Genomic DNA, 23,323 nt, shown 5'->3' with positions numbered 1-23,323 from the left:
TTCGTTGCCCTCCTCTGCACTCGCTCCAGCACCTCGATATCTCTCTTGTATTGAGGTGCCCAGAACTGGACACAATACTCAAGGCGCGGCCTCACCAGTGCTGAGTACAGGGGGACAATCACCTCCCTCCTTCTGCTGCTCACACTATTTCTAATACAAGCCAGGATGCCTTTGGCCCTCTTGGCCACCTGGGCACACTGCTGGCTCATGTTCAGCCGCTTGTCAATTAGAACCCCCAGGTCCTTTTCTGCCAGGCAGCTCTCCAGTCACACTTCCCCAAGCCTGTAGCGATGCATGGGGTTGTTGTGGCCCAAGTGCAGGACCCGGCACTTGGCCTTGTTGAAGCTCATACCGTTAGCATTGGCCCATCGGTCCAATCTATCCAAGTCTCTCTGTAGAGCCTCCCTATCCTCATGTAGATCAACACTCCCGCTTAGCTTCGTGTCAGCTGCAAACTTGCTGATGATACACTCTATGTCCTTATCAAGGTCATCAATAAAGACGTTGAGCAGAAACGGTCCCAACACTGAGCCCCGAGGGACACCACTTGTGACCGGCCGCCAGCTGGATTTAACTCCATTGACCACCACTCTTTGGGACCGCCCATCCAGCCAGTGCTTGACCCAGCAGATCGTATGCTCATCCAGGCCATGAGCCGCCAGTTTTTCCATGAGATTTCTATGGGGGACAGTGTCAAATGCTTTTCGAAAGTTTAGGTAGACAATGTCCACAGCCTTTTCCTCATCCAATAATCGGGTCATCTTGTCATAGAAGGAGATCAGGTTTGTCAGGCAGGTCCTGCCTTTCCTAAACCCATGCTGACTAGGCCTGATCCCCTGCTTGTCCATTAGATGAGTTGTAATGGCACTCAAGATGATCTGCTCCATGACCTTCCCTGCTACCAAGGTCAGACTGACAGGCCTATAGTTTCCCGGATCCTCCTTTCTGCCTTTTTTGTAGATGGGCGCTACATTTGCTACCCTCCAGTCCATTGGTGTCGACGCGGAAGGCTCGGACAATAACACAACGACCAATATGATCAGGTTAATGCCACTTTATTGCACAGATAGCTCAGTAATTACAGATGTTCTGATTCCGCATCACGCGCCGACAATTTGCTGATTGGTTGCATGAGCTGTACATGCAGTAAGCAACGTATTATAATTGCCTTAAAACATCTGTCCACGCGAACAATCACCCCTCCTATATCCTGGGCGAAGTTCTGCATTTTGCACGCTGAGTTCAGCACACTTTCTCCTATCTTGTTTGTCTCAGCATTTCTAACACCGCTACAATGTTTTCACATAACCTTCAAACTTACAAGGCCTACACAGTTGTTAACAATTCTTCGGTGCTTGGAGTGTTCACAGGATGACCCCTTTGTACTAAAAATCCTCCCACAGATCCCCCTTTTTGTTTTTGAACAATCCAAGCACCTGAAAACATTTTTTCTATAGACACTTCTAAAGATCTTTGTAGACAAGAAAACAAACAAGGTAAAATGATCAGCAATATTATTACAACAATCAAAATTACAAGGCCCTGTTTCAACAAATCTTGTACCCAGCCAGCCAGTCCCCAAGAATTAAACAATTGCTCCAACCACGAATGACCCTGAGTGAGCTTATGCATATTGTGCTGTAACTGGGCTAAGTGGTCATGAATGGAGCGTGAGCGATCAGACAAATTCATACAACACATCCCTTCAAAATCCTCACAACCATGGCCTTGTGCTAACAAAAAATCAATAGCAGCACGATTCTGCAGCACAGCATGTCGTATACTCTCAGCATCTGTTAATAAAGCAGAAATCATCTCAGAAGTCAGGTTAAACTGTTTTATACTCCAACAGGCTAGCTTTTCTAGATCCGTTAAAGCCTTGGCTGCAGCCACACCTGGAGCTAACAAGCCTGCAAAAATTTTTGACGGGCGATGCCAAAACTCGATGCGGTCACTGCACTCAGGGGTAAAATCGGTAATCGTTCGTCGCGATCGCCGTGACTGGTTCCTAAGACTAATAAGACTAATCCTGTCAGGAGCAAACAAGGTAAGTCCGCCTAAATAACACGGTCCTCCTACTGAACGACTAGGGATGCCTCCCCAAGCTCGGTCACCACATATCAAAAAATACCCAGGTGGAAGTAGCTTAGGAAAAGATGCATTATTCCAAATCCCTCCATACGACAGTCCTAGGTCAGCACCTCCGTTTTGACAATAATTACTCTTAATAAATGAAACAGTGGGAGTAACAGTTTGCATACCAGTGAGAGCACCTGTCATATTAAACCCATAACCTCTATATAATACTGGATTTTGCCCTCCCAATTCGATACATCCTAAGCTAAAGTTGCCAATATGCCTGCCAGTATTATTTCCAGCATGATGTCCCACTGCTGGAAGTGACCCCAAAAGATCCAATTCCTGCAAAGGGAGAGGAAATGATCGGTTTAAATGATTAATGAGATGACCTTGAAATAGGGGTCCTACTCCTTCTGGACACCAATAGCTGTCTGCAGATCCTCACAACAGGTTACAAGTGACGTTAACCTGCTCTGATTCTAACAGCAAACTATTTGTTAAATTGACTTGGGATACATAGCCTTCAAAATCCTCCAATCGCAGGAATGGAAAACCAATCAAACATGTTCGGAAAGGATCTGATGGAGTGGCCATGGATAAGCAAAAGGCCGAGTTGCCTGTCTGATTTGCCCATGTTACCCATACGTTCTGCCTAGGGGATATGTTTGTAATACCTTCCACTCCCGGTCCCACTAAACCAATAATCATTATCCCAATTATCCAACCCATGTTGCCGTTATGGTTTTCCCTTTTGCTTCCAACCAAATCGCCTTGCACACTTTTTCTTCGTTTTCTCCCACTCTTCCGGTTTTACCTTCCAAATGCGGGGTATTAAAACATCTTTGCTACACTTGACTACTAAAGGATCATAGTTATCCTGATACTTCCAAATTGCTCTCACACAACAATGTGTTTCCCAAGCTAACCGACGATTATGATTCTCGTCGACGTCATGCCCTGTTAAAATGGCTATACGAACAGCCTGTTGTATCCTTGCATACTGAACTTCCAGGCAAGCCGAACACCAAAACCCTGCTAATCCGGCACGTTGATAGAGCTGCTTCTTGCACTCGTTACACTCGCAAAGAACGCACGGTTCACACCCTCTACAAGCTGGACATATGACAGTTGCCAAGCCTGCGAGAGCCAGAGTGGTGAGTTCACGTGGTCATATCACCGTCTCGCGTTCCACTCTCTTGCATTTTAGGTTCCCTCCACAGCTTAATCCAACGTGCTGGTACCCATCTTGGACCTTGATCTGTCAAAACACAAGCATATCTGCGACCAATCATTTTTATCTCCACTGGACCCTTCCATTGCCCTGATTGCCAGTCCTTATACTGTACCCGTCCTGGTGTAGTTGCTTGCAAACCAGACCGTAATGACATGTGATGAATCACTATTGGAGGTGAGTCACGTTCTCCAGTTAACCGCAAACAGTTCAATACATCTAAAGCTTTTGCAAGGCGTTCTGCAGAAGAAGAGGTAATTTCTCCCCCTTTCTGTTTTTGCAAAAGCGCCTTCAGCGTAGTGTGTGCACGCTCGACTATGGCCTGTCCCGTGGGAGAATGAGGAATTCCAGTATGTTTACGTATACCCCATGGAGTACAGAATTTAGCAAATCGTTGAGAAACATAGGCAGGTCCGTTATCGGTTTTAATTTCCTGGGGTACCCCCAAAACTGCTATAGCTGCACACATATGCTTAATAACATGTTTGGCCATTTCTCCAGTTTGTGCTGTGGCCCAGATGGCGTGCGAATAGGTGTCAATGCTTACATGGACATATTTGAGCCCTCCAAACTCAGGAACATGGGTAACATCCGTTTGCCATAATTGCAAGGAATGCAACCCACGTGGGTTCACGCCCAGGCCAAGCCCAAAACCAGTTCCTTGGCAATCCGGACAGGATTGCACAATACCACATGTCTCAGAAATAGGTAAATTAAACTGCCTTGCTAATACTCTAGCCGATTGATGAAAAAATTCATGAGACACTCGAGCTTGTTCAAATAAGTTGGTTTGACGGTTCTCCCAGGTTGCTGCAACCAAATGGTCAGCACGATTATTACCAATGGCCAGGCCATAATCAGGCTGATGGCTACGTATGTGCACTATAAAATAAGGATACGTTCTCTGATTTAACAAATGTAACAATTGTAACAATAACTGATATAAGACAGAATTTCGAAGAGATCGAAGCATCGATCGTTCCAGTCTCATAACAGTACCGACCACATACATAGAATCTGAAACAACATTAATCGGTTCATTCTGCCAGTTTTGAAAAGCCCACACCACTGCCCGTAGTTCTAAAGTCTGTAAAGAATCTTGTAAAACACCATTTAGTACTTTGGAGTGCCATTGTCCGTTAAGGCACCAGGTAACCACTGCCCTTTTTGATTTCTTTCCGGCATCTGTAAATACCGTGAGTCCAGACACCGGAGAATTCGAACGTCGTGGAGTCTCTTCAAAAGTTTGATTTCGAATTAATGGCAAAAATTTCATTAGTGGGTAGGCATTAGTTATCTGTCTGGAAAAATCCGTTAATGCATATTGTAAAACCTCTGAGGAAGAGAGAAGCCAATCCAGATAACTCTGGGTAATTGGAACGTATATAACCTCTGGCTCATGTCCAGTTAAGTCAACGATACGACATCTGCCCTTTATAATAAGGTTTGCAAACATTTATATACGAGTGCAGACAGTATTCTTAGGTTGGTAAGATAGAAAACCCCATTCTATTATAGACACCGTACAATTGACCTGTTGTACTAACAAACCTATCAAATGTTCTCTGCCAGACCCAGAATTTATCACAATCAATTGTAGGGGAACTCCTGTTAAGCGTTGCACGCACCCAGTCATGATTTTTTGAACAATGAAATCTAAAGCCTTTTCTTGAGTTGGTGAGAGTTGCCGACAAATTTCAGCCTGTGTAGAGGTGCCTAGCAATGCCATCAGAGGAGCCAGGTCATCATTGGTGATACCGGATACGGATCGCACCCATTGAATATCTCCTATTAATTTCTGTACATCCATTAAAGTTTTAATTTTGGTCGTTAGCTGAATCTTTTGAGGCTTAACAGTACTTTGAGTAATAATCCAACCCAAATAGTGCCATGGTGCATTCTTTTGTACCTTTTCAGGAGCAATTTTCAGACCCTTTTGCTCTATGGTTTCAGTTAACTCCTTCAAGGTTGCTTCAACATCCAAATTTGGGCCTGCCACTAAAATATCGTCCATATAATGATATACAAGCAAAAATGGATTATTTTCCCTAAACGGACGTAAGGCCCAGGCCACAAACATTCGACACAAGGTGGGAGAATTCTTCATTCCTTGTGGCAGAACAACCCAATGATACCGCTTAGCTGGTTCTTTCTTATTTGTTGATGGCACGGAAGAGGCAAATTTTTCTGCATCTTCCGGATGCAACGGTATAGTAAAGAAACAGTCTTTTAAATCTACAATAAACAAGTTCCATTCTTTTGGTATCATCGCAGGTGATAGTAAACCTGGCTGTAATGCCCCCATATCCTGCATTACCGCATTAATGGCTCGGAGATCATGTAATAGGCGCCATTTTCCTGATTTTTTTTTGGAATAGTAAAAATAGGGGTATTCCAAGGGCTCGTTGAGGGTACAATATGACCTGCCTCCAACTGTTCCTGTACTAACATTTGAACAATATGCAGCCGATCCTCTTTTAGCGGCCACTGGTCCACCCACACAGGACTTGTAGTGGTCCAGGTGAGCTTCAATGTTGGCTGCTCGACCGTGACCGCTCCTAAAAAGGCGATGTCACAAGTCGAGCCCCAAGCTGAGAAAGCACATCTCTACCTATCAAGGTGACAGGTAGCTGCATCACGTATGTCTTGACTGAGACTACGGTTCCATCCATAAATGTAAAAGAAACTAAAGTTTGGCTGATCATTGTCCTTTGTGGACCCCCTACCCCGACTACACTCGTCGCAGCAGGAACAAGGGGCCACGCTGATGGCCAGCTAGAAATAGGCACAATCGTAACATCAGCACCTGTGTCTATCAACATAGTCAGGGTAATAGACGATCCTGAAGGATGCGTCACAACCACCTTTTCTTCAGGCTTGCCTCGTGCAATATCAATAGCTAACAAGACGTCAGGAGACCCTGTTGAGCCAAAACCTCCGGCACCCCTCTGTTTTGGCAGCGACCTCGGGACCATTAATCGAAATAATATCAATTGTGCAATTTTTGACCCCTGAGGAATGGTAATCGGGGGGGTCAGCGTATATACCATAATCTTTATAATCCCTGTATAATCAGTGTTAATAAGGCTCGATACAATAAAAATGCCCTGACGGGACACGGAGGAGCGCCCAATTAACAGAGCACTCAGTCCATGGCCCAGCAGTCCTCGTTGATCTGAATCAATTAGAGTGACCGCCGTTGTGACTAAAGTGGTATCTACTGCTGTTGCCAGGTCCATTCCCATGCTTCCTGCAGTGGCGCTGGCGCAACGGTCCAGGCACCCTATACCGCCTCCTGTACTTGTGTCATAGCGCGAGGAGGACGCATCGCGCTTGGTACCCGGTTTCCCGATCGCCTACACTCCGCAGAATTATGGGTGGCGCTTCGACAATTCACACACCATCTACCTCCACTCTGACGTGGGGAGCTTACTTGCCCGCTCGCTTGTCCCTTACTTGCGTTTCTGCACTCTTTACGAAAATGACCTGATTTTCCGCAATTATAACATTTCTTATCATTATTATTACATTTTCCTTTTGATTGCTGTTGCACCAACGGACGTACCGCCGCTCCAACAGCAGCAGCCATAACGGTAGCCTGTTCTTGGGAAAGCACCCGTTCTGCTGTTTCCAGCAGCTGAGCAGTGGTACTGCCTCGAGGTAGGGTACTAAGAGCTTTCTTGGTTTTATCGTTCGCATTATCAAAAGCAAGTAAGTCTAAAAACTTAGCTTTCATGGTCTCATCAAGGTCAGGGTGAGCAGAAATAGCTGCATGCAATCTATCAACAAACCCAGAATAAGGCTCCGTAGGTCCTCGGCGAACATTTGTAAAAGCAGGAGGGTTTTTTTCCCCTCTAATCCCCAACAAAGCCCTGTGAGCTAGCTGTTGACTGAGTTGCAAAACCTCCACAGCAAAATTAGCTTGCCAGTCAGTTCGAACGTAAGGTCCCGTCCCCATTAACATCTGTGTCTGTACCCCATACAAAGGATCACCTTGAGGACGCCGGGTGGCAGCAGCCTGATCACATAGGTTCTGCCACACACTGAAAAACTGCAACTGCTGAGAAGGGGTGAGCAACATTTGAGAAATCTGCTTTGAATCATGTGGTGTGAGTAAATTTGCAGTAAATAAATGCTCCACTATAGCCCTAGTATAGGGAGAGCCTAGTCCATATTAACTAACAGCCTGTTTCGCCTCCTTTAACAATTTCCAATCAAACGGTTCCCAATCCTTTCCACCCCCAGCATTAGCAAACACCGGAAACGCCATAGGCTCAAGAAACACGCCCTCAATTGCCGCGTCTCTAATTTCTCCCCTCCATCGGTTTTTCAATCCTTCCTCCCCTCCTACCGCTCCCCCATGCCCCTCAAATCCCGACAATGGCGGCCACGACAAGGCATGATGAGGCAGTGGCAAAGGAGCAGGGTAAGCTGGAGGAGCTCGTGAACTGGATTGATCGTCTAGACGAGCTTCCAACGCTTCCAACTTTTTTAACAACTCCCAGAATTGAAGGTCTGTCAGTCCACCAGGTGGTACTCTAGTGCTGCTGCCAGGTGATGGCGGAGTAGAGGGCGGCAGAGGAGGGTACGGCGTTGGCTGATCCCTGGAATCCTCAGGGCGGTCTCCTTCGGTACTTTCGACAACAGTGTCTTTGGGAGGGGGAGGAGGAAACGTAGTTTCTTCCTCTTTTCCACTTTCATAAACAGGCGTCTCAAGAGGGTCTGTAGCGGGAGTAGGCTGGCTCAGGGCAGTAACGGCATGACTCACTACATTCCCCTGTGTTATTCTGCAGCCCCGGGGTTGAGGGACGACAGCTTCTGGCGATCCCCCAAAAGAAAGGCTCGTGGGGGAAACATCCTTAACTCTGGGTGTTAATGCTGCAAAGGCAGAGGCGGCCGCAGCACGTTCTGCCTGCATTGTTTTCAAAGTCTCTGATACTAACCTCCACACGGTGGAGAGTTTCTGTGCCTCCTTGGATCCTTTACTTACTTCATCCCACAACACCGCTCCTATTTTAGCCCACGTATCTTGAGCAAAAGCGGCAGCAACAGTGGGGATAAGTCCTTTATCCCGCGCCCATGCTAAGAGCGCCTTCAAGGTAGGCGTATCATACTTCAGTCCTCTCGTAGAGAGTATATGTTGGAGGAGCTTAACTACCGCCTCTTCTTCTTTGGAGTGCATAGACCACATCTCCTCCCCGGCCGCTCGCTTGGCCAGAGTGAGATTCCCTAACTTGATGCGCTAGCGTCTTCCCGAGTGCCGGGGCAGCACTCACCTATCGACCGGCTTCTTCTGCCCCTTCCGTCCGTTGGTTGCTCATCGGGTATTCGCTGATCCCAACACCGATTTGAGGGTCCCTGTTCGGGCGCCACTTGTCGACGCAGAAGGCTCGGACAGTAACACCACGACCAATATGATCAGGTTAATGCCACTTTATTGCACAGATAGCTCAGTTATTATAGACATTCTGATTCCGCATCACGCGCCGACAATTTGCTGATTGGTTGCATGAGCTGTACATGCAGTAAGCAACGTATTATAATTGCCTTAAAACATCTGTCCACGCGAACAATCACCCCTCCTATATCCTGGGCGAAGTTCTGCATTTTGCACGCTGAGTTCAGCACACTTTCTCCTATCTTGTTTGTCTCAGCATTTCTAACACCGCTACAATGTTTTCACATAACCTTCAAACTTACAAGGCCTACACAGTTGTTAACAATTCTTCGGTGCTTGGAGTGTTCACAGGATGACCCCTTTGTACTAAAAATCCTCCCACACGTTGGGACCTCCCCAGTTAGCCATGACTTCAGGTAGATCACGGAAAGTGGCTTGGCGAGCACGTCTGCCAGCTCTTTCAGCACTCTTGGATGTAACCCATCCGGTCCCATAGACTTGTGCGCATCCAAGCGGCGTAGCAGGTCGTAGATCACTTCCTCTTTCATTGCGATGGCCTCGTGCAGCTTCCCCTCCCTGTCTCCCAGCTCACGAGGCTGGGTGCCCAGGGAACAGTTAGTTCCACTGCTAAAGACTGAGGCAAAGTACGCATTGAGCACCTCAGCCTTCTCCTCAGCCTTTGTGACTATGTTTCCCTCTGCATCCAGTAAGGGAGGGAGATTTTCCCTAATCCTCCCTTCGTTGTTAATGAATTTATAGAAACATTTTTTGTTATCCTTAACAGCTGTAGCGAGGTTGAGCTCGAGCTGCGCTTTGGCTCTCCTAATTTTCTCCCTGCATAGCTTCGCTATATCCTTACAGTCTTCATGAGAGACCTGCCCCCTCTTCCAGAGGTCATAGACTCTCCTTTTGTTCTTGAGGTCCAGCCAAAGGTCCCTATTTAGCCAGGCCCGTCTCCTTCCCCGCCTACTTGTTTTTCGGCACACAGGGACAGCCTCCTCCTGTGCCTTTAAGACTTCTCTCTTGAAGTACGTCCGGCCTTCCTGGGCTCCTATATCCTTCAGGGCAGCCTCCCAAGGGACTTTGTCCAGCAGTCTTCTGAACAGGTCAAAATTTGCCCTCCGGAAGTCTAAGGTGGCAGTTTTACTAACCCCTCGCCTTGTTTCCTCAAGAATGAGAAACTCAATCATCTCACGATCACTGTGCCCTAGACGGCCACCAACCTTTACTTCCCCTACAAGTTCTTCCCTCTTCACAAGAAGCAGGTCCAGGAGGGCACCTTCCCTGGTGGGCTCACTTACCAGCTGTGTGAGGAAGTTATCTTCCACACATTCCGGGAGCCTCCCGGATTGTTCCCTCTCAGCTGTGCTGTATTGCCAGCAGATATCCGGGAGGTCAAAGTCCCCCACAAGAACAACGGCAAGTGATCGCGAGATTTCCCCCAGCTGCTTATAGAAAGCTTCGTCCGCCTCACTGCTTTGGTTGGGAGGTCTATAGCAGACTCGCACAGCGATAGCAGCTTTATCGGCCCTTAACCTAATCCAAACGCTCTCCACCCCGTCATCACTATACTCGATTTCTGAGCTCTCGTAGCATTCTCTAATATACAGGGCCACTCCTCCACCTCTCCTTTCCTGTCTGTCCCTCCTGAAGAGCTTGTAGCCATCGATTGTGGCACTCCAGTCATGTGAGGCATCCCACCACGTTTCTGTGATAGCCACTGTGTCATAGTTTCCCTGGTGCATCATGGCTTCAAGCTCCCCCTGTTTGTTGCGCATACTGCGTGCATTGGTATAGATGCACTTCAGATGTGCTAATGACTCCAGCACCTTTTTGTGAGTGTGGGCCCCATTTCCCACCAGACCCCTTTCAGGTGCTTCCATGATTTCTAAGCGTCTATCCCTTCTCTCCAATGAAATGTCAGAGTGAGAGTCCTCGCTAGCCCACCATCCTTCAAGCCCTGGCATGCCTCCCTTGGATTTATTCCTGACAGGCCCAGTTGTCTCCCCTTCCCCCCTCATATCTAGTTTAAAGCCCTGTCAATGAGCCTTGCTAACTCCTGCCCCAAAATTCTTTTCCCCTTCTGGGACAGGTGCGTCCCACCTGCCACCAGCAGGCCAGGTGACTCATATAGCAGCCTGTGATCAAAAAACCCAAAGCCCTGCCAATAACACCAGTCCCGGAGCCGCGGGTTGACCTGTTGCCTCTTCCTGTTAATTTCCTCATTCATGATTGCCACTGAAGGGATAGAGGAGAATACAACTTGTGTTCCTGACCCCTTAAGCCGTCGCCCCAAGGCTCTAAAATCTCTTTTAATCGATTTTGGGCTCCTCCTACCCACTTCGTCACTACCCACCTGAAATACTAAGAGGGGGTAGTAGTCAGAGGAGTTTACTAGGGCCGGAAGTTTGCCTAACACATCCCTGACCCGTGCCCCAGGGAGGCAGCAGACTTCCCTGTGAAGTGGGTCTGGACGGCATATTGGCCCCTCCGCCCCCCTCAATAGAGAGTCACCCACCACAATGACCCGTCTGCTTTTCCTTTTGGAGCCAGCTGTGATGCTGGGTCCATGGCGACTTGGTCTTTCTGATGTTCCTGGCCTGGGTGTATCATCCTCCTCTCCAACAGCCAGTTCCTCCTGCAGGACTCCATGCCTGTTCTGCAAAGGTAACTGGGAAGGTGGGAGGGGCCGGGAGGGCATTCTCCTGCTTCCCCGCGCAGGGACCGGTTTCCATTCCCCCTCGTCTCTGCGATCCCCTCCTATTGCCTGGTGACGAGAGGGGAGGGGGTCCTCTGACTTGTGTGGGGCCTCACCCTCTTCCCTTTCTCTCAGGGAGCGGGTCCACCAGTCACTCTCCCTCTCGCATTCTCTCATACTCCTCAACCTCTCCACTTCTTCCTTCAGCTCAGCCACCAGAATGAGCAGATCATTTACCTGTTCACATCTGACACAAGTGTTGTCTCTGCTGCCCTCCATGGCGAGTGCCAGGCTCCGGCACTCTTTGCAGCCAGAGGCCTGGCTGCCCATATGTTTGCGTGGGGCCTCTGTCTGGGTGCCCACAGTTTTTTTAACAGCAGCCTTCGACCGGGTAGCAACCACGGCTGGATCTCTAGACACAAGCGAGACCTTGTGACTCGACGGTCAGTTTGGGGGAGCACTGGTTGCTCGCTCTCTGCAGGGACTAGTCCTTGCTCTGGGCAAGGCATCTCGGTCGTATTTAAAGCACCCGTTGCATGTTTATTTTATTAATTGGTGCTTATTTGCATAAATTAACATGGCATTTGGGAGGGAACATGGAGGGTTTGATTAGTTGAAGGAAGGAAATGGAAAGAAAGGCATCTTGTCTCTCCCAACAGTATAAAAAAGGCTGATTTTTTTGTTTCCGAGCCACCAGATTTTGATAACTTTGTTTAATTTTTGCTGAATATTCATGTCCAGTGGAAAGAAAAATAATCTATATTTTGGTTCTGTTTTTCTCTTGAAAGGACCAATCCTCAGGTCTGGGCCTCGATAAACTCCTGTCCCCAAAGCAGAAGGCGTGTGGGAACGTTCTCCTTGGGCTTCTCAAGGCTTGTATTTTTCAAAATAAACCTCAAAGGAACGTTTTTATCTAGCCCTTAACGATTCCAAAGGGAAACCGGCTGCCTTCCAGAAACCAAGACGGGCCTCCCAGTAAGGCTGGAGTCAGCGGCAGCCCTGCCAGCTGGGAGGACTGGGAGTTTTTCAGCAGAAAACCTGGAGGCTGTTTCCTTTTCAACAAAGAAAAAGAAGTGGGATGTTGCAGCACTGAGTGATTTTTTAAATTCCATAGAAAGGGATGAGTTTTGAGCAGTTTGGCTCTGGAGGCGGGGTGGGAAAGCGAGTGCCGAGAGAATGTGGCCCATGTTCTCCGGCGCCAGGACGGCTCGCCGATGCTCCAGGCCGCTCTGGCCGGTGGCAAAGGCCTGCTGGGGCGAGACGGCGGTGGCCGGGATGGCCAGGTACTGCCGGCTCTGCCACCCCCACCATTCCCCCTCCGCCCACCTCGTCTCTCCCTGTCTCTCCGTCCCCCGGCCCACATGGCGGAGGAGCAGGCGAGGGGGGAAGTGCGGGTTATGCTGAGTTCCCCCCAAAAGAGGTGGGTCACAGCCCCAAAATGTCTGGAAGTTGGGCGGGGGTCGCAGTGTTTAAAAAACGTTCAAACCTGTAACTCTGGGTGTGAGGCACTGAAATAGAGAACAAGCTCTTCTTTTGATAGCTATTGAAAAATAATATTAATTTCTGTATCTAGAAGGAGACGAAAATAAAAAGCTCTCTCTCTAAGGATGAAATTATTTCATGGTATGAAATTATTTCGTGGTATGAAATAATGCTGTGGGCCAGCCTGGGTCAAGTGCCTCAAGTCCTCATTTCTACACCTGGGAAGGCTTAAAAGCACCGAGACCGCTAATCCCCCATAGGCTAGCTGGCTATGAAGTACATATTTTCCCAAATTCAGACAAGAGAGTTCTAGAAGTGCAGTTTTCCCCAGCATTACAAGAGAAGTTAGTGCCGTGTCGCTCACAGCAGGACACCGGGTAATGGCGGTGACAGACGGAAGATGTCACTGCGAGCCGATTGTGATGCGTGAGGTGAGTTGCCGGGCAAGCGATGACCTGCAGAGGAGGCCGCCGCCTGGTGACTGTGACCACCCCGGGAAGGCGGAGGGCTAGTCGCCCCGCACAGAGGCCCCGGGCTCAGTGTGCAGCTTGCACTGTGCAGTGAGGTCCTCGTCCTCCTCCCGGCTGGGCACGGCCGTCTTCTCCTGAGGTACCCCGTGTGCCGCAGGGCGCTGACGATGGCTTCTGCCTGGGAGAGGAATCGTCACTACGGGGACCTGCAGAAAGCAGTCGCTTTCCTCCCCTCGCTCCTTGCTGATAGCTCCCTCAGGAGCAACGACACCGCTCAGAGTGTCCACGGAGTGCTGCTCTTTGCGGATATCTCAGGTGGGGGGAGCAGGGAGGAGCAGCCACGGACATGAGCCATGTGGGGACACAGCAGGCCCTTTGGAGCCCCTCAGACAGAGTGGTCATCTTGTCACTGCTGAGGTCTTCTGTTGGGATGCCCACAGAGAGCGGGATGGGTGACCTTGGGCGGTCCATCATGGCTGCCACCAGTGCGGAGCTGGCACGGGAAGGTGTCCCCTACAGGCTCTCGGGCCGGGCATCGTGGAAACAGCTGCCAGGTCTTTTGGCCCACATGGGCATTTCCTGATTTCTGGATGTCCCTGTTCCAGGTTTCACTGCGTTGACCGAGAAATTCGTGCAGAGGAGCGGCGTGGACAGAGGCACTGATGAGCTGGCGCAAACGCTCAATGAGTACCTGTGCGACATTTTGGAGGGTAGGAGCCGTGCTGCAGGACTGTGTGGCATCGCGCCGTGATGGTGGAGGGTGGAGGCAGCCTGGTCCTGCCTCCTTGGAAGGGCTGGGGCTTTCTGTGAGGAACAGTGAGCGCAGCCAGGGTCTGCTGGCGGGTCAGCACCAGCACGGGTCCTTTCTGCTCCCCGCTGCGGCCGAGGAGGCACCCACTTTCTTAGCAGCCACCTCGGTGCCTCTGGCGTGAACAGCCGTCTCAGTGCTGCGTCAGGGCCCAGAGCAGGCTGAGGGCATCCAGCAAGTGCTCCAGGGTCTGGAGCGTCTGTGCTATGAGGAAAGTCTGAGAGAGCTGGGCCTGGTTTGCCTGGAGAAGAGAAGGCTTGCGGGGGGGACCTTAGAAACGTGCCTACAACCTGAAGAGAGGGTGCAAAGAGGACAGAGCCAGGTTCTCCCCAGTGGTGCCCAGAGTGGAACAGGAGGTTCCCTCTGTGCATCAGGAAACACTTTTCGACTGTGAGGGTGACTGAGCACTGGCAGAGGTTGCCCAGGGAGCTTGTGAAGTCTCCCTCCTTAGAGCTATTCTGAAACCATCAGCCACCGTCCTGGTCAGCTGGCTCTGTGCAGCCGGGCTTGAGCAGCGGGCTTGGACCAGATGGACCCCAGAGGTACCTTCCAGCCTTCACCTTTCTGAGGTCTGGTGGCATCTGGAGGCCCTGCCTCCCTGCCTGCTGTGCGGGTACAAGGGCTGTGACCACCATGAGCCTGGGAGAGAGGCCGGAGCGGTGCTTTCCTGAGCTGTGCCCCACAGTGCACCCTTGCCCCGGTGCTCCCCTCAGGCAGAGGGCCTTGCTCGGTGGCTTCTGGAAGAAGGTGTCCACATGACTCTGCCTTTTCTTCCCTCTGTCCACAGAGTTCCTGATTTTTGGAGGAGACATCTTGAAGTTTGCTGGTAGGTTCTTGGGACGACGATGACCTCGGGCACTGAGCTGTAGCATTTAACTCCTGTGGCGGCCGTTTGCTCTGCGCTCCTTCTCAAGAGGCTCTGTGCAGCGCCTTGAGCCAGCTCTTTGGCCACGCACGCACCCCTCCAGCAGTGCCCTCTCTCCAGTGCTGCAGCTGCAGAGGAGCGCTCGGGACAGGGGGTGTCACCGCTGCCAGCCGTCTGCTGCTGTGGCTGGCCCGGGATAGGAGAGGTGTCCCGGTGCCCAGGACATGGTCCCCCAGAACGATGGCCTCCCACAAGCCCATCTTCCTCCGCACGGCAGCTGGTTTCTGCTGTCTCTGCAGAACCAGACCGTAGGTCGGGGAGAGTCAGGTCTCGGCAGAGCCTTTACCTTCCCTCCCTTTCCCCAGGAGATGCTGTGCTGGTGCTGTGGAGAACACCACCCCAGGAGGTGGCCAGGACCATCAGCCTGGTGCTGCACTGTAGCCAGCAGATCCAGAAGAAGTACGGAAGGCGTGACACAGATGTGGGGCAGAAGATCCAACTGAAGATAGGTACGGGCGCTGTGCCAGACGCAGCTGTGTGGCACTCTGCCATGCCACAGGGTGCTTCTGGTTTGCTGGGCTTCTGGGGCAGGCAGCTGGGGATGACGCCTGGCGCACTCAACACATTCTCAATGTCAACTCGGTTCGTCTATTTCTAGACGCCTGTTTTAGGGACTCGTGTCAGCGTCTCCCCCAGGAGGAGGGAGGATGCTCTACCCCTCCGTAATGCCCGTCTCCCCGCTGGGCTTCAGAGGAGCTTCTGAGCAGCCGAGATGCTGGGGGCTGTGGAGTTCCAAATGTTCCTGTGTCAGTTCTGCTTCTCCTTCTCCCCAGGGATCTCTGCAGGGACCATGAGCCTCCCGGTTTTCGGAGATGAGAGCTGGCAACACTTCTGCATTTTTGGCCCGTGCCTGGCTGAAGTTCGTGACGCCGAAGAGGTTGCGGGTGCAGGTGAAGTTGTCCTCTCAGCCACCTGCTGGGAGCTCTGTGAGCAGCACCGGCTGAGGACCAAGCATCTCGCAGGCACAAGAGCTGTGCAGGCAGGTGGATGGGACGGCCTCGAGAGCCATTCTGAGGGCCTGGGCCTGGCCATGAAGGAGGGAGGTGTCGGAAGGCTGAGGAGATGAATGTGGAGAGAGTTGTAGGTGGGAAAGCGGGCAGGCAGGGGAAGGTCTTGTCCTTCCATCTCAAGGGTAACCGTGGGCTGGGCTTTCTTGCTTTGAGGGGTCAGGAGGCGCTGGGAGGGTTTGAGCCCCAGCAGCAATGTCCTCTGTGGGCCATGGAGCTGTGGTTGCTTGGAGACGGGCATGCTTGGAGAATGGCTGTCCAGCTCCGGTGCTTCTGAGGAAGCACTGCTGTCCCATCCAGCCAGGTGGGCTACTTCTCCCCTTCTCTGGGCAGTGACGGTGGAGGGCAGGCTCTGTCCCCTGGGAGTCCTGGGGAGGCCAGTGGCAGTGCTTTCATTCTGTGTGTCTTCAGGTGACGGGCATGGATCCGATGCCTTGGTCCGAATGCCAAGACGCCTTACGCAAGCTCGTACAAGACCCAGTGAGACACCGCTCAAAAAGGGAAGGTGAGTGCCCACTTCCCCTTGCTCTGTGATTGTCCCGAAAGGTGGGGCTTTGCTGCTTCAGGGGCCAGAGAGGAACCACCTCCTCCCTCTTCCCTCTGTCCGTTAGCACTCAGGCTGTTGGGCCTCCCAGGGCGGTGGCTGCTGCCGCCTCCTCCTTCCAGGGGAGAGCTCTGCCCTCAGCATCTGGAGGTGGCAACATGAGCAAGCGCAGAAGACTCTTTCTCCCCCGGTTCCAGGGCCAGGCCCTGCTTTGCAATGGCTCGTAGTCCCGTCCACCCAGCGACCACCTGCCTTTTCTCTCCTCAGGTGCCATGAGGCCTGCTCTTCTCTTGCCCAGTGACCTGAACGCCAAGGATGTGCTTAGGAAGTACATACCAGTCGCTGCTCTCGGGAAGGTACGGCAAGGCCGCCGCTGCTGGGGGCTGCATTTTCGGAGGGCAGAAGAAGTGGTGCCTTGCAGAGATGGAGCTCTTACGGGAACAGACCAATCAAAGAAAATGCGCCCTGCGATGACAACGCAGGGAAACTGAGCCCGGGGGCACCGGTGCTGCACCATTGTCTGCGTTGTCCTCAGAGAGACATGGGTGGCAGGAGGAGGACTCCTGTCCCTCTGTCTTTTCCGTGGCTATGGTTCTGGGTGTGCCGCGGACACGATGGTGGGATAAAGGGGAGATTCCCCTGAAGTCCCTGGAGCATCCCTGAGGGTCTCCCCTCATGTCCGTACCGGTCCCCAGATGGCGTGTTAGCGGAGCAGTCTTCTCTCCTTTGTCATTTGTGTTATGACTCGGCGTCTGCCTGCCGCAGGCTGGGCGGCCTGCCCGCCCTTTTGCACTGAGAGGAGGATTTATCCCTTCCTCTGCTATTACCCGCTATCGCCAGCACGCCTGCTCTCCCTCGGTACTGGTGTGGGCAGTAAGAGCCCGGGAGAGCAGGCTGGTGAAGCCGTCGTGCTCTTGTCTTCCAGCTCGATGCAGGACTGCCCATGGACCTCCTCTCTGAGCTACGGCCAGTCACCTGCATCTTTGTCCAGCTGCAGCTTGCTGCAGGTACCAGCTCGGAGCATCTCAGCACCGTCCTCAAGGAGGCCAGCAGGGTGATGCTAGAAATCCTCTCTCCTCACAAGGGCCACATCAACAAAGTCCTCCTGTGTGATAAAGTGAGTGGGGGGGAACGGTGGCCTCCCCCAGCGCCAGAGGGTGGGCAGTGAGCGCGAGGGAGAGACTCCCTCTTAGGCGCTGTAGCAACATGTTCCACATCTGTCCTGGGCAGGGCTGCACGTTCCTCTGCGTGCTGGGACTCCCTGGAAACAAGCTGCCCTGCGAGAGCCTTCACGCCCTGCAGAGTGCTCTGGAGATCTTCAACTCGTGCTCCACCATGCTCAAGGAAACAGAGTGAGTGTGTGGCGGGGGTCGGCGGGGTGCATGCTGCCTGGGACGGCGCAAGGGGGCTTCCCAGAAAGAGATGTGCCTTCTAGCTTGCTCTCCCTTGTCCCTGGCAGGAAGGAGGCAGTGCCCTGAGAGGTGCAGGCAACCCCTGGGCTCAGCCCACGGCAGCCAGACGGAGTCCCTCCAAGCACACTCTGCTGGCCACCGTGCTGGAAAGAGCCCTCGTGAGGGCCAGAGGCCGCTGCGGCCAGAGGCAGGCCCTTCTGGGCCACTGCCCCATGAACGGGGATGGGGCCCAGCCACCTGATCCCAAGTGGCTGTCATCGCCAGGCGGTGACATGGCGGGCGCCTTCTTCCCTCTCTCTTTGCTCACAAGAGGGCTGTGGCCCTGCCCGTGCTCTGCCCCTGCCCCTTGTCCCTTGCAACCTGCAGATGTTGCACCCCTGAGCTCTCCACGTCCCCGAGACCCACGCTGGCAGGGCAGCACAGCCGGTGGCCCAGGCTGGCACCGAGGGGAGGTGTGGGAAGGGATGAAGCCAGGCGGGCAGGACTGCGCCTGGGGCGCTGCTCAAGCCCTGCTGTTTCTCTGTGTGCCAGGACAATGTCTGTGGCAGTTACCAGAGGGACGGTGTTCTGCGGAGTCACTGGCCACCCGCTGAGACACGAATACACAGGTATTGGCCTGGAAGGGTGCCGCGGGGCTGGTGGCACGGGCCACACCGACGCATGCTCTCTCTCTCTAACGCGTGCTCTCCCTCTGGCAGTCCTTGGCCGGAAGGTGAACTTGGCTGCCCGGATGATGGTGCACTACCCTGGGCTGGTGTCCTGTGATGCAGTGACCTACGCCGCCTCCCGGCTGCCCGCTTCCTACTTCAAGGAGCTGCCGCAGAGAGAGATGAAAGGCCTCAGGCAGCCTGGCCCTGTCTATCAATTCGTGGGGGTCACCGAGGAGAGGTGAGTGTCCTCCGAGACGGTCGGAAGCCCTGGCGTGGCAGGCTTTTTGCCCCTCTCCCCTGCTGTCTCCAGCTGCTGAGAGAGCAGGAGTGAAACCACAGGGATGGGGAAGGTTTGTCTGTCTTGGTAGACACAACCTGGCCTTGTGGGCTGGGTCTAAAGGGCTTTGGGCTGTGCTTTCCGTGCTGTGCTTGCTCCACCACGTGCCCTGGGAATGCTGACCCAAGGAGTTTTCTGTCCCAGCTGCTCCGAGCAGGAAGCTTTGGGCCGGTCTGGTCCCCATGGGGAAACGTGGACCATCGGGACACTCTTCCTCAGGTCTTCCTGCAGAAATCTCAGCTCTTCTGGGCCAGGATTTCACCTTCCCTTTAGAGGACGGTTTGAAGGTTACCACTGCCGTCTCTTTGAGACTGCGGGAAGACTTGAGCCAAAGGTGCCAGGTGCTTGGCGTCCCAAGCCCTTCAGGGACACAAGTCCCCCTTTCAAAGACGCTTGGTGTTCTTGGCCAAAGTGGTAAAGCTGTCTCCCAGCCAACAGCACGCCCTGGCTTCTTTCACGTGTCTTCTCCTGTTTCTCTGGGTTTGGCCTCTGGGGATGGACTCTTGATATGTTCTTCTGTCCCACCGTGGCCGCTGGGCTTCTTTACGCTTGAAGCTGTCGTAGCGTGTCAGCTTGAACTTTGGCTGGGAAAGCGTGCAGGGGATAACAGCCTGCTCCAGAGAAAAGCCGGTACCCGAGGAGCACCTCCTTCCCTACCACGCCAGGCTGCTTCTCTAGGTCCCCTGGCTTCTCACCATCTCATTGACTTGTGTTGTCTTTTCCCCTGCTTCTAGCATCTTTGGCGTGGGTCTTACCAAGAAGAGGTCGGAGTACGTCCCCTTGCTGGGTAGGTGGAGAACGCCTTGCTCTTCTGAAGCCCAGGTTCTTCCCCTTGGTAACTTTTAGTGCCTTGCTGGGAAGGGAGAGGCTTTTACCAGGGATGGTGTTGCCTGCAGCAGCCCTAAGAAAGCGCCGCCTGTCTTGGTCTCTGCTTGCTTGATATCTTTGGGTGGAAAACGAGGTGGGGCGCCTGCTGCTCCCTGCTGTCTTCCAGAGCTGGTAGGAAGGTTGCTTTCAACTGTGGAGCTGCTCACAGCCTGGGGGCTAAACTGATCCCTGTCTTTGGGGTCAGGAAAGAGATTTCCTTCTGCCAAATCGATGGAGAGTTTTGACGGTGGGTTCTCCTCCTTCTACTCCTCAGAGCTGCTTTCTTGGCAGCATCTGGGCGAAGACACGGAAATGTCAGGAGGCAGGGGATGCCTGTATTCACTCGGGGTCTTGCCGAATGTTTTGGGCCCTGTTGTGGGTTAACCCCGCTTGGCAGCTCAGCCCCACAGAGCCACTCGCTCCCCACAGTGGGATGGGGAAGAGAATCGGAAGGGTTAAAGTGAGAGCACTGGTGCGCTGAGATACAGACAGCTTAATAGGGAAAGCAAAAGCTGCACACACGCCCAAAGCAAAATCAGGCATTCATCCACCGCTTCCCATGGGCGGGCAGGCGTCTTGCCATTTCGAGGAAAGCAAGGTTTCATCATGTGTGACGGTGACTTGGGAAGACAAATGCCATCACTCCGAATGTCCCCCCTTCCTCCTTTCCGCCGGATTTTCTTGCTGAGCACGGCGTTGTATGGTCTGGAATAGGCCTTTGGGCAGTTGGGGTCAGCTGTGGCGGCTGTGGCGGCTGTGCCGCCTCCCAGCTTCTTGTGCACCCCCAGACTGTTCGCCAGCGGGGCAGCGTGAGCAATGGAAAAGGCCTCGACGCTGCGCAGGCGCTCTTCAGCCATAACTAAAACCTGGTTGTGTTATCAACAGCGATGTTTGGTCACAAATACAAAACATAGACCTGTACAGGCTATTGCTGAATAAAATTAACTCTAGCCCGGACCAAACCAGAACGGGACTGGCGACGCTGCCTTAGCTACTGGGAGGTGCTGTGCAGCTCACGGCACAGCGAGGAGATGCTTTGAGTCTGTTTGGGACGCGGCTGCCTGAACCGGCTGCAGTCATCCCTTACAGTCTCGTGCTGGATCGCTGCGGGGAGTCGCATGGGGCCGGCAGAATCTCCGTGCCTGTGGGATAGGGGAGAGGGCGAGGGGGCTGCGCTGTGGGGCAGGCAAGCAGGTGGCCCCGTGACTGCTCTGAGGAAGGCAGAGGTGCCCAAGCGTGGACGAGCAGGTGGGAAGGAGGCCTGGGTGCCGGCAGGCTGGCCGATGTGGTAGCGGGGAGGGAAGCTGCGGTGGAGGGTGCCCGCAAAAGGGACGGCTCTTTGCTTTTCAGCACGCCCCCAGCAGCTCGTTCTCTGGTTTGTCTTCGCAGGTCGGAAGCAGGAGACTGACCTCTTTGTCAGCTGCTTGAACGCCTATAGGGATTCAGGCCAAAGGAACATCCTGGCGGTTGAGGGCACGATGGGCTGTGGAAAGAGCCACTTACTTGCTGAACTGGCCTCTCTAGGCCAGGATGCTGGCCACAGGTACAGGTTTTCCACCTGTAGCTTTGCGACGCTGCCCCTGCCCATCCCCTGACAGCTGTGGAACGCTCCAGCCCCTCTGCCAGGGTACCTGGCCCTTGGACTGCAGCCTCCCGACAGAGCCTCCTGGAGACACTGCCTGGGAGCACCTGCGTGCTCCGCTCCCGCCTCTGCCTCTTTGGGGAGTTGGAGGTGGCTTCTGGAGCCACGGCCTTTCCTCCTTCCCCCCTGGGTCAGGCGCAGATAGAAGGAAAGAGCCCAAGCTCAGTGCTTTTCATCCCACTCCAGACCCCAGAGACAGCAGGGCTGCCTGTCTCAGAAGCCCTGCTCGCCCTCGGCGTGTTTCCCAGGAGGAGCACGGGGGCCTGTGCTCTGGCAGGCAGACCGATAAGGTCTGGAGCCCAAAGGCAAACCCACCACTTGCTCCGTTCTTGCCTCTCAGCCCCGTGAGTTCCTCTGCAGGGGGCACGTAGGGAGACCTAGGCCGGCGCTGCAGAGACACAGGCTCTGGACCCGGCTCTCCCGCTGGCTTGGCAGCAGCTGCCCCTCTGTGCCCTTTCTCGTACGAGGAGGGAAAGGCTTGGCCTTCTGTGGGAAGCGCTTGGAGATGGGGGGCTGAAGAGCTCCCCCCAAAGGGCACCTCCGCCCCTCTTGTCTTAGAAGGCTGGGGCTGTGGGGAATCTCAGTGCCTTTTGCTTTTGCACCGCAGGGTGGTTGCCCTGGAACTGCTGGAGATCGACATGAGGCAGCCCTTCTCTGCCATCCGCATGCTGATGGCCAGGGCCCTGGGCCTCCAGGACTGTGAATCGCGCGGCGACAGGCAGCGCGTGCTGAAGACAAAGCTGCAAGGGACAATCGAAGAGAGCAGCTACTGCCTCCTCAATGACATTTTCGGTGTCAAGGTGAGAGCCAGAGGCCCCTGTGGACGTTGAGAAGGCCTTCTCCTGAGCTTGTCTGGGTCTGACCTTGAGTGGGCACGCTGCTGGGAGTGCCTTAGCTCCGGGGTGGGCATTGCGGGGGTCACAGTGTGCATTTGCCATGCCTGGGCCCGGGGGGCTCCCTGTCTGTGGGGCTGGTGTCCTGCGCCGCATCCGCAGTGCCCGGTGCCTTGTTCGGCACCCTGGAAGTGGCACTGGAGAGCGGCTGTTCCTGACCTCGTGCCGAGGTCACCGCTGTGCGAGGGGTCTGCCCCAGCCAGCCCACGATTCCCACAGCCAGAGAACCGGCTCAGCCCAAGCCCCAGCTCTGCAGAGACCCTCAGCAGAGGGCCTTTGCTTTAGGCTCTGGGTGGAGTCCCCGCTGCGGCTCCCTGCCCCTGTGCTGGGCAGAGGTGAGGTGCTGAGGCTGTCAGAGACGGTGGGCTCTGCGGTCTTGCGTGCTGGGTAGGTGTGCCGAGCCCCGGAGCCGTGTTTCTCCCTGACTCTGCTTTTCTGGCCAGTTCCCCATTTCGGACAATGTTCGCGAGATGGATGAAACTCAAAGAAAACTGGAATTGCACTCGACTCGGGTGAAAGTGCTGGAGAAGGTGAGCATTTCTCCTTCCTTCCCCCTGGGTCAGAGAAGGAAAAACCCTGCCGTCTGCGGGCTCTGTACCACTGAGGTGTGAGCAGGCGGGATGACTGCGCACCTGGGTCATGGCCCGTCAGAGCCCGAGAAAGCCCTCGCCCCCCCACTTCCCCCCGCAGCCCCACAAACACACCCGAGGACTTTCCTCCCGTAAAGTGTGCCCTGGAGGAGGAACAATGTCTTCTGGGTTCCCTTGCCCGAGCTCCCTCCTTCTGCAGGGCAAGTGATGTTAGGTATGACCCTCCAGTCTCAAAGAGTCAGTAAGCTTCCGAGCGGGAAAGTGGCTGGGGAGAGACTTCAGAGCATCCT

General features: G+C 53.6%; 1 protein-coding gene across 1 annotated transcript; it reads left to right on the top strand.

Moving 5' to 3' along the window:
- Positions 1-1,932: 1,932 nt before the first annotated feature.
- LOC128917650 (adenylate cyclase type 10-like) lies at positions 1,933-18,934 on the top strand (the record flags this gene model as incomplete). Its single annotated transcript, XM_054220998.1, has 8 exons — positions 1,933-1,966; positions 13,536-13,673; positions 13,964-14,068; positions 14,954-14,985; positions 17,730-17,759; positions 17,873-17,994; positions 18,586-18,662; positions 18,753-18,934. Coding segments are annotated over exons 1-8 (720 nt in total), but the record flags the coding sequence as incomplete, so codon positions are not given.
- Positions 18,935-23,323: the final 4,389 nt, after the last annotated feature.

Source organism: Rissa tridactyla, chromosome 14 (genome assembly GCF_028500815.1).
Source record: "Rissa tridactyla isolate bRisTri1 chromosome 14, bRisTri1.patW.cur.20221130, whole genome shotgun sequence".
Lineage (NCBI taxonomy): Eukaryota > Metazoa > Chordata > Aves > Charadriiformes > Laridae > Rissa > Rissa tridactyla.
Note: the sequence above shows the minus strand (reverse complement) of the source record. Positions and strands in the feature narration are given on the sequence as shown.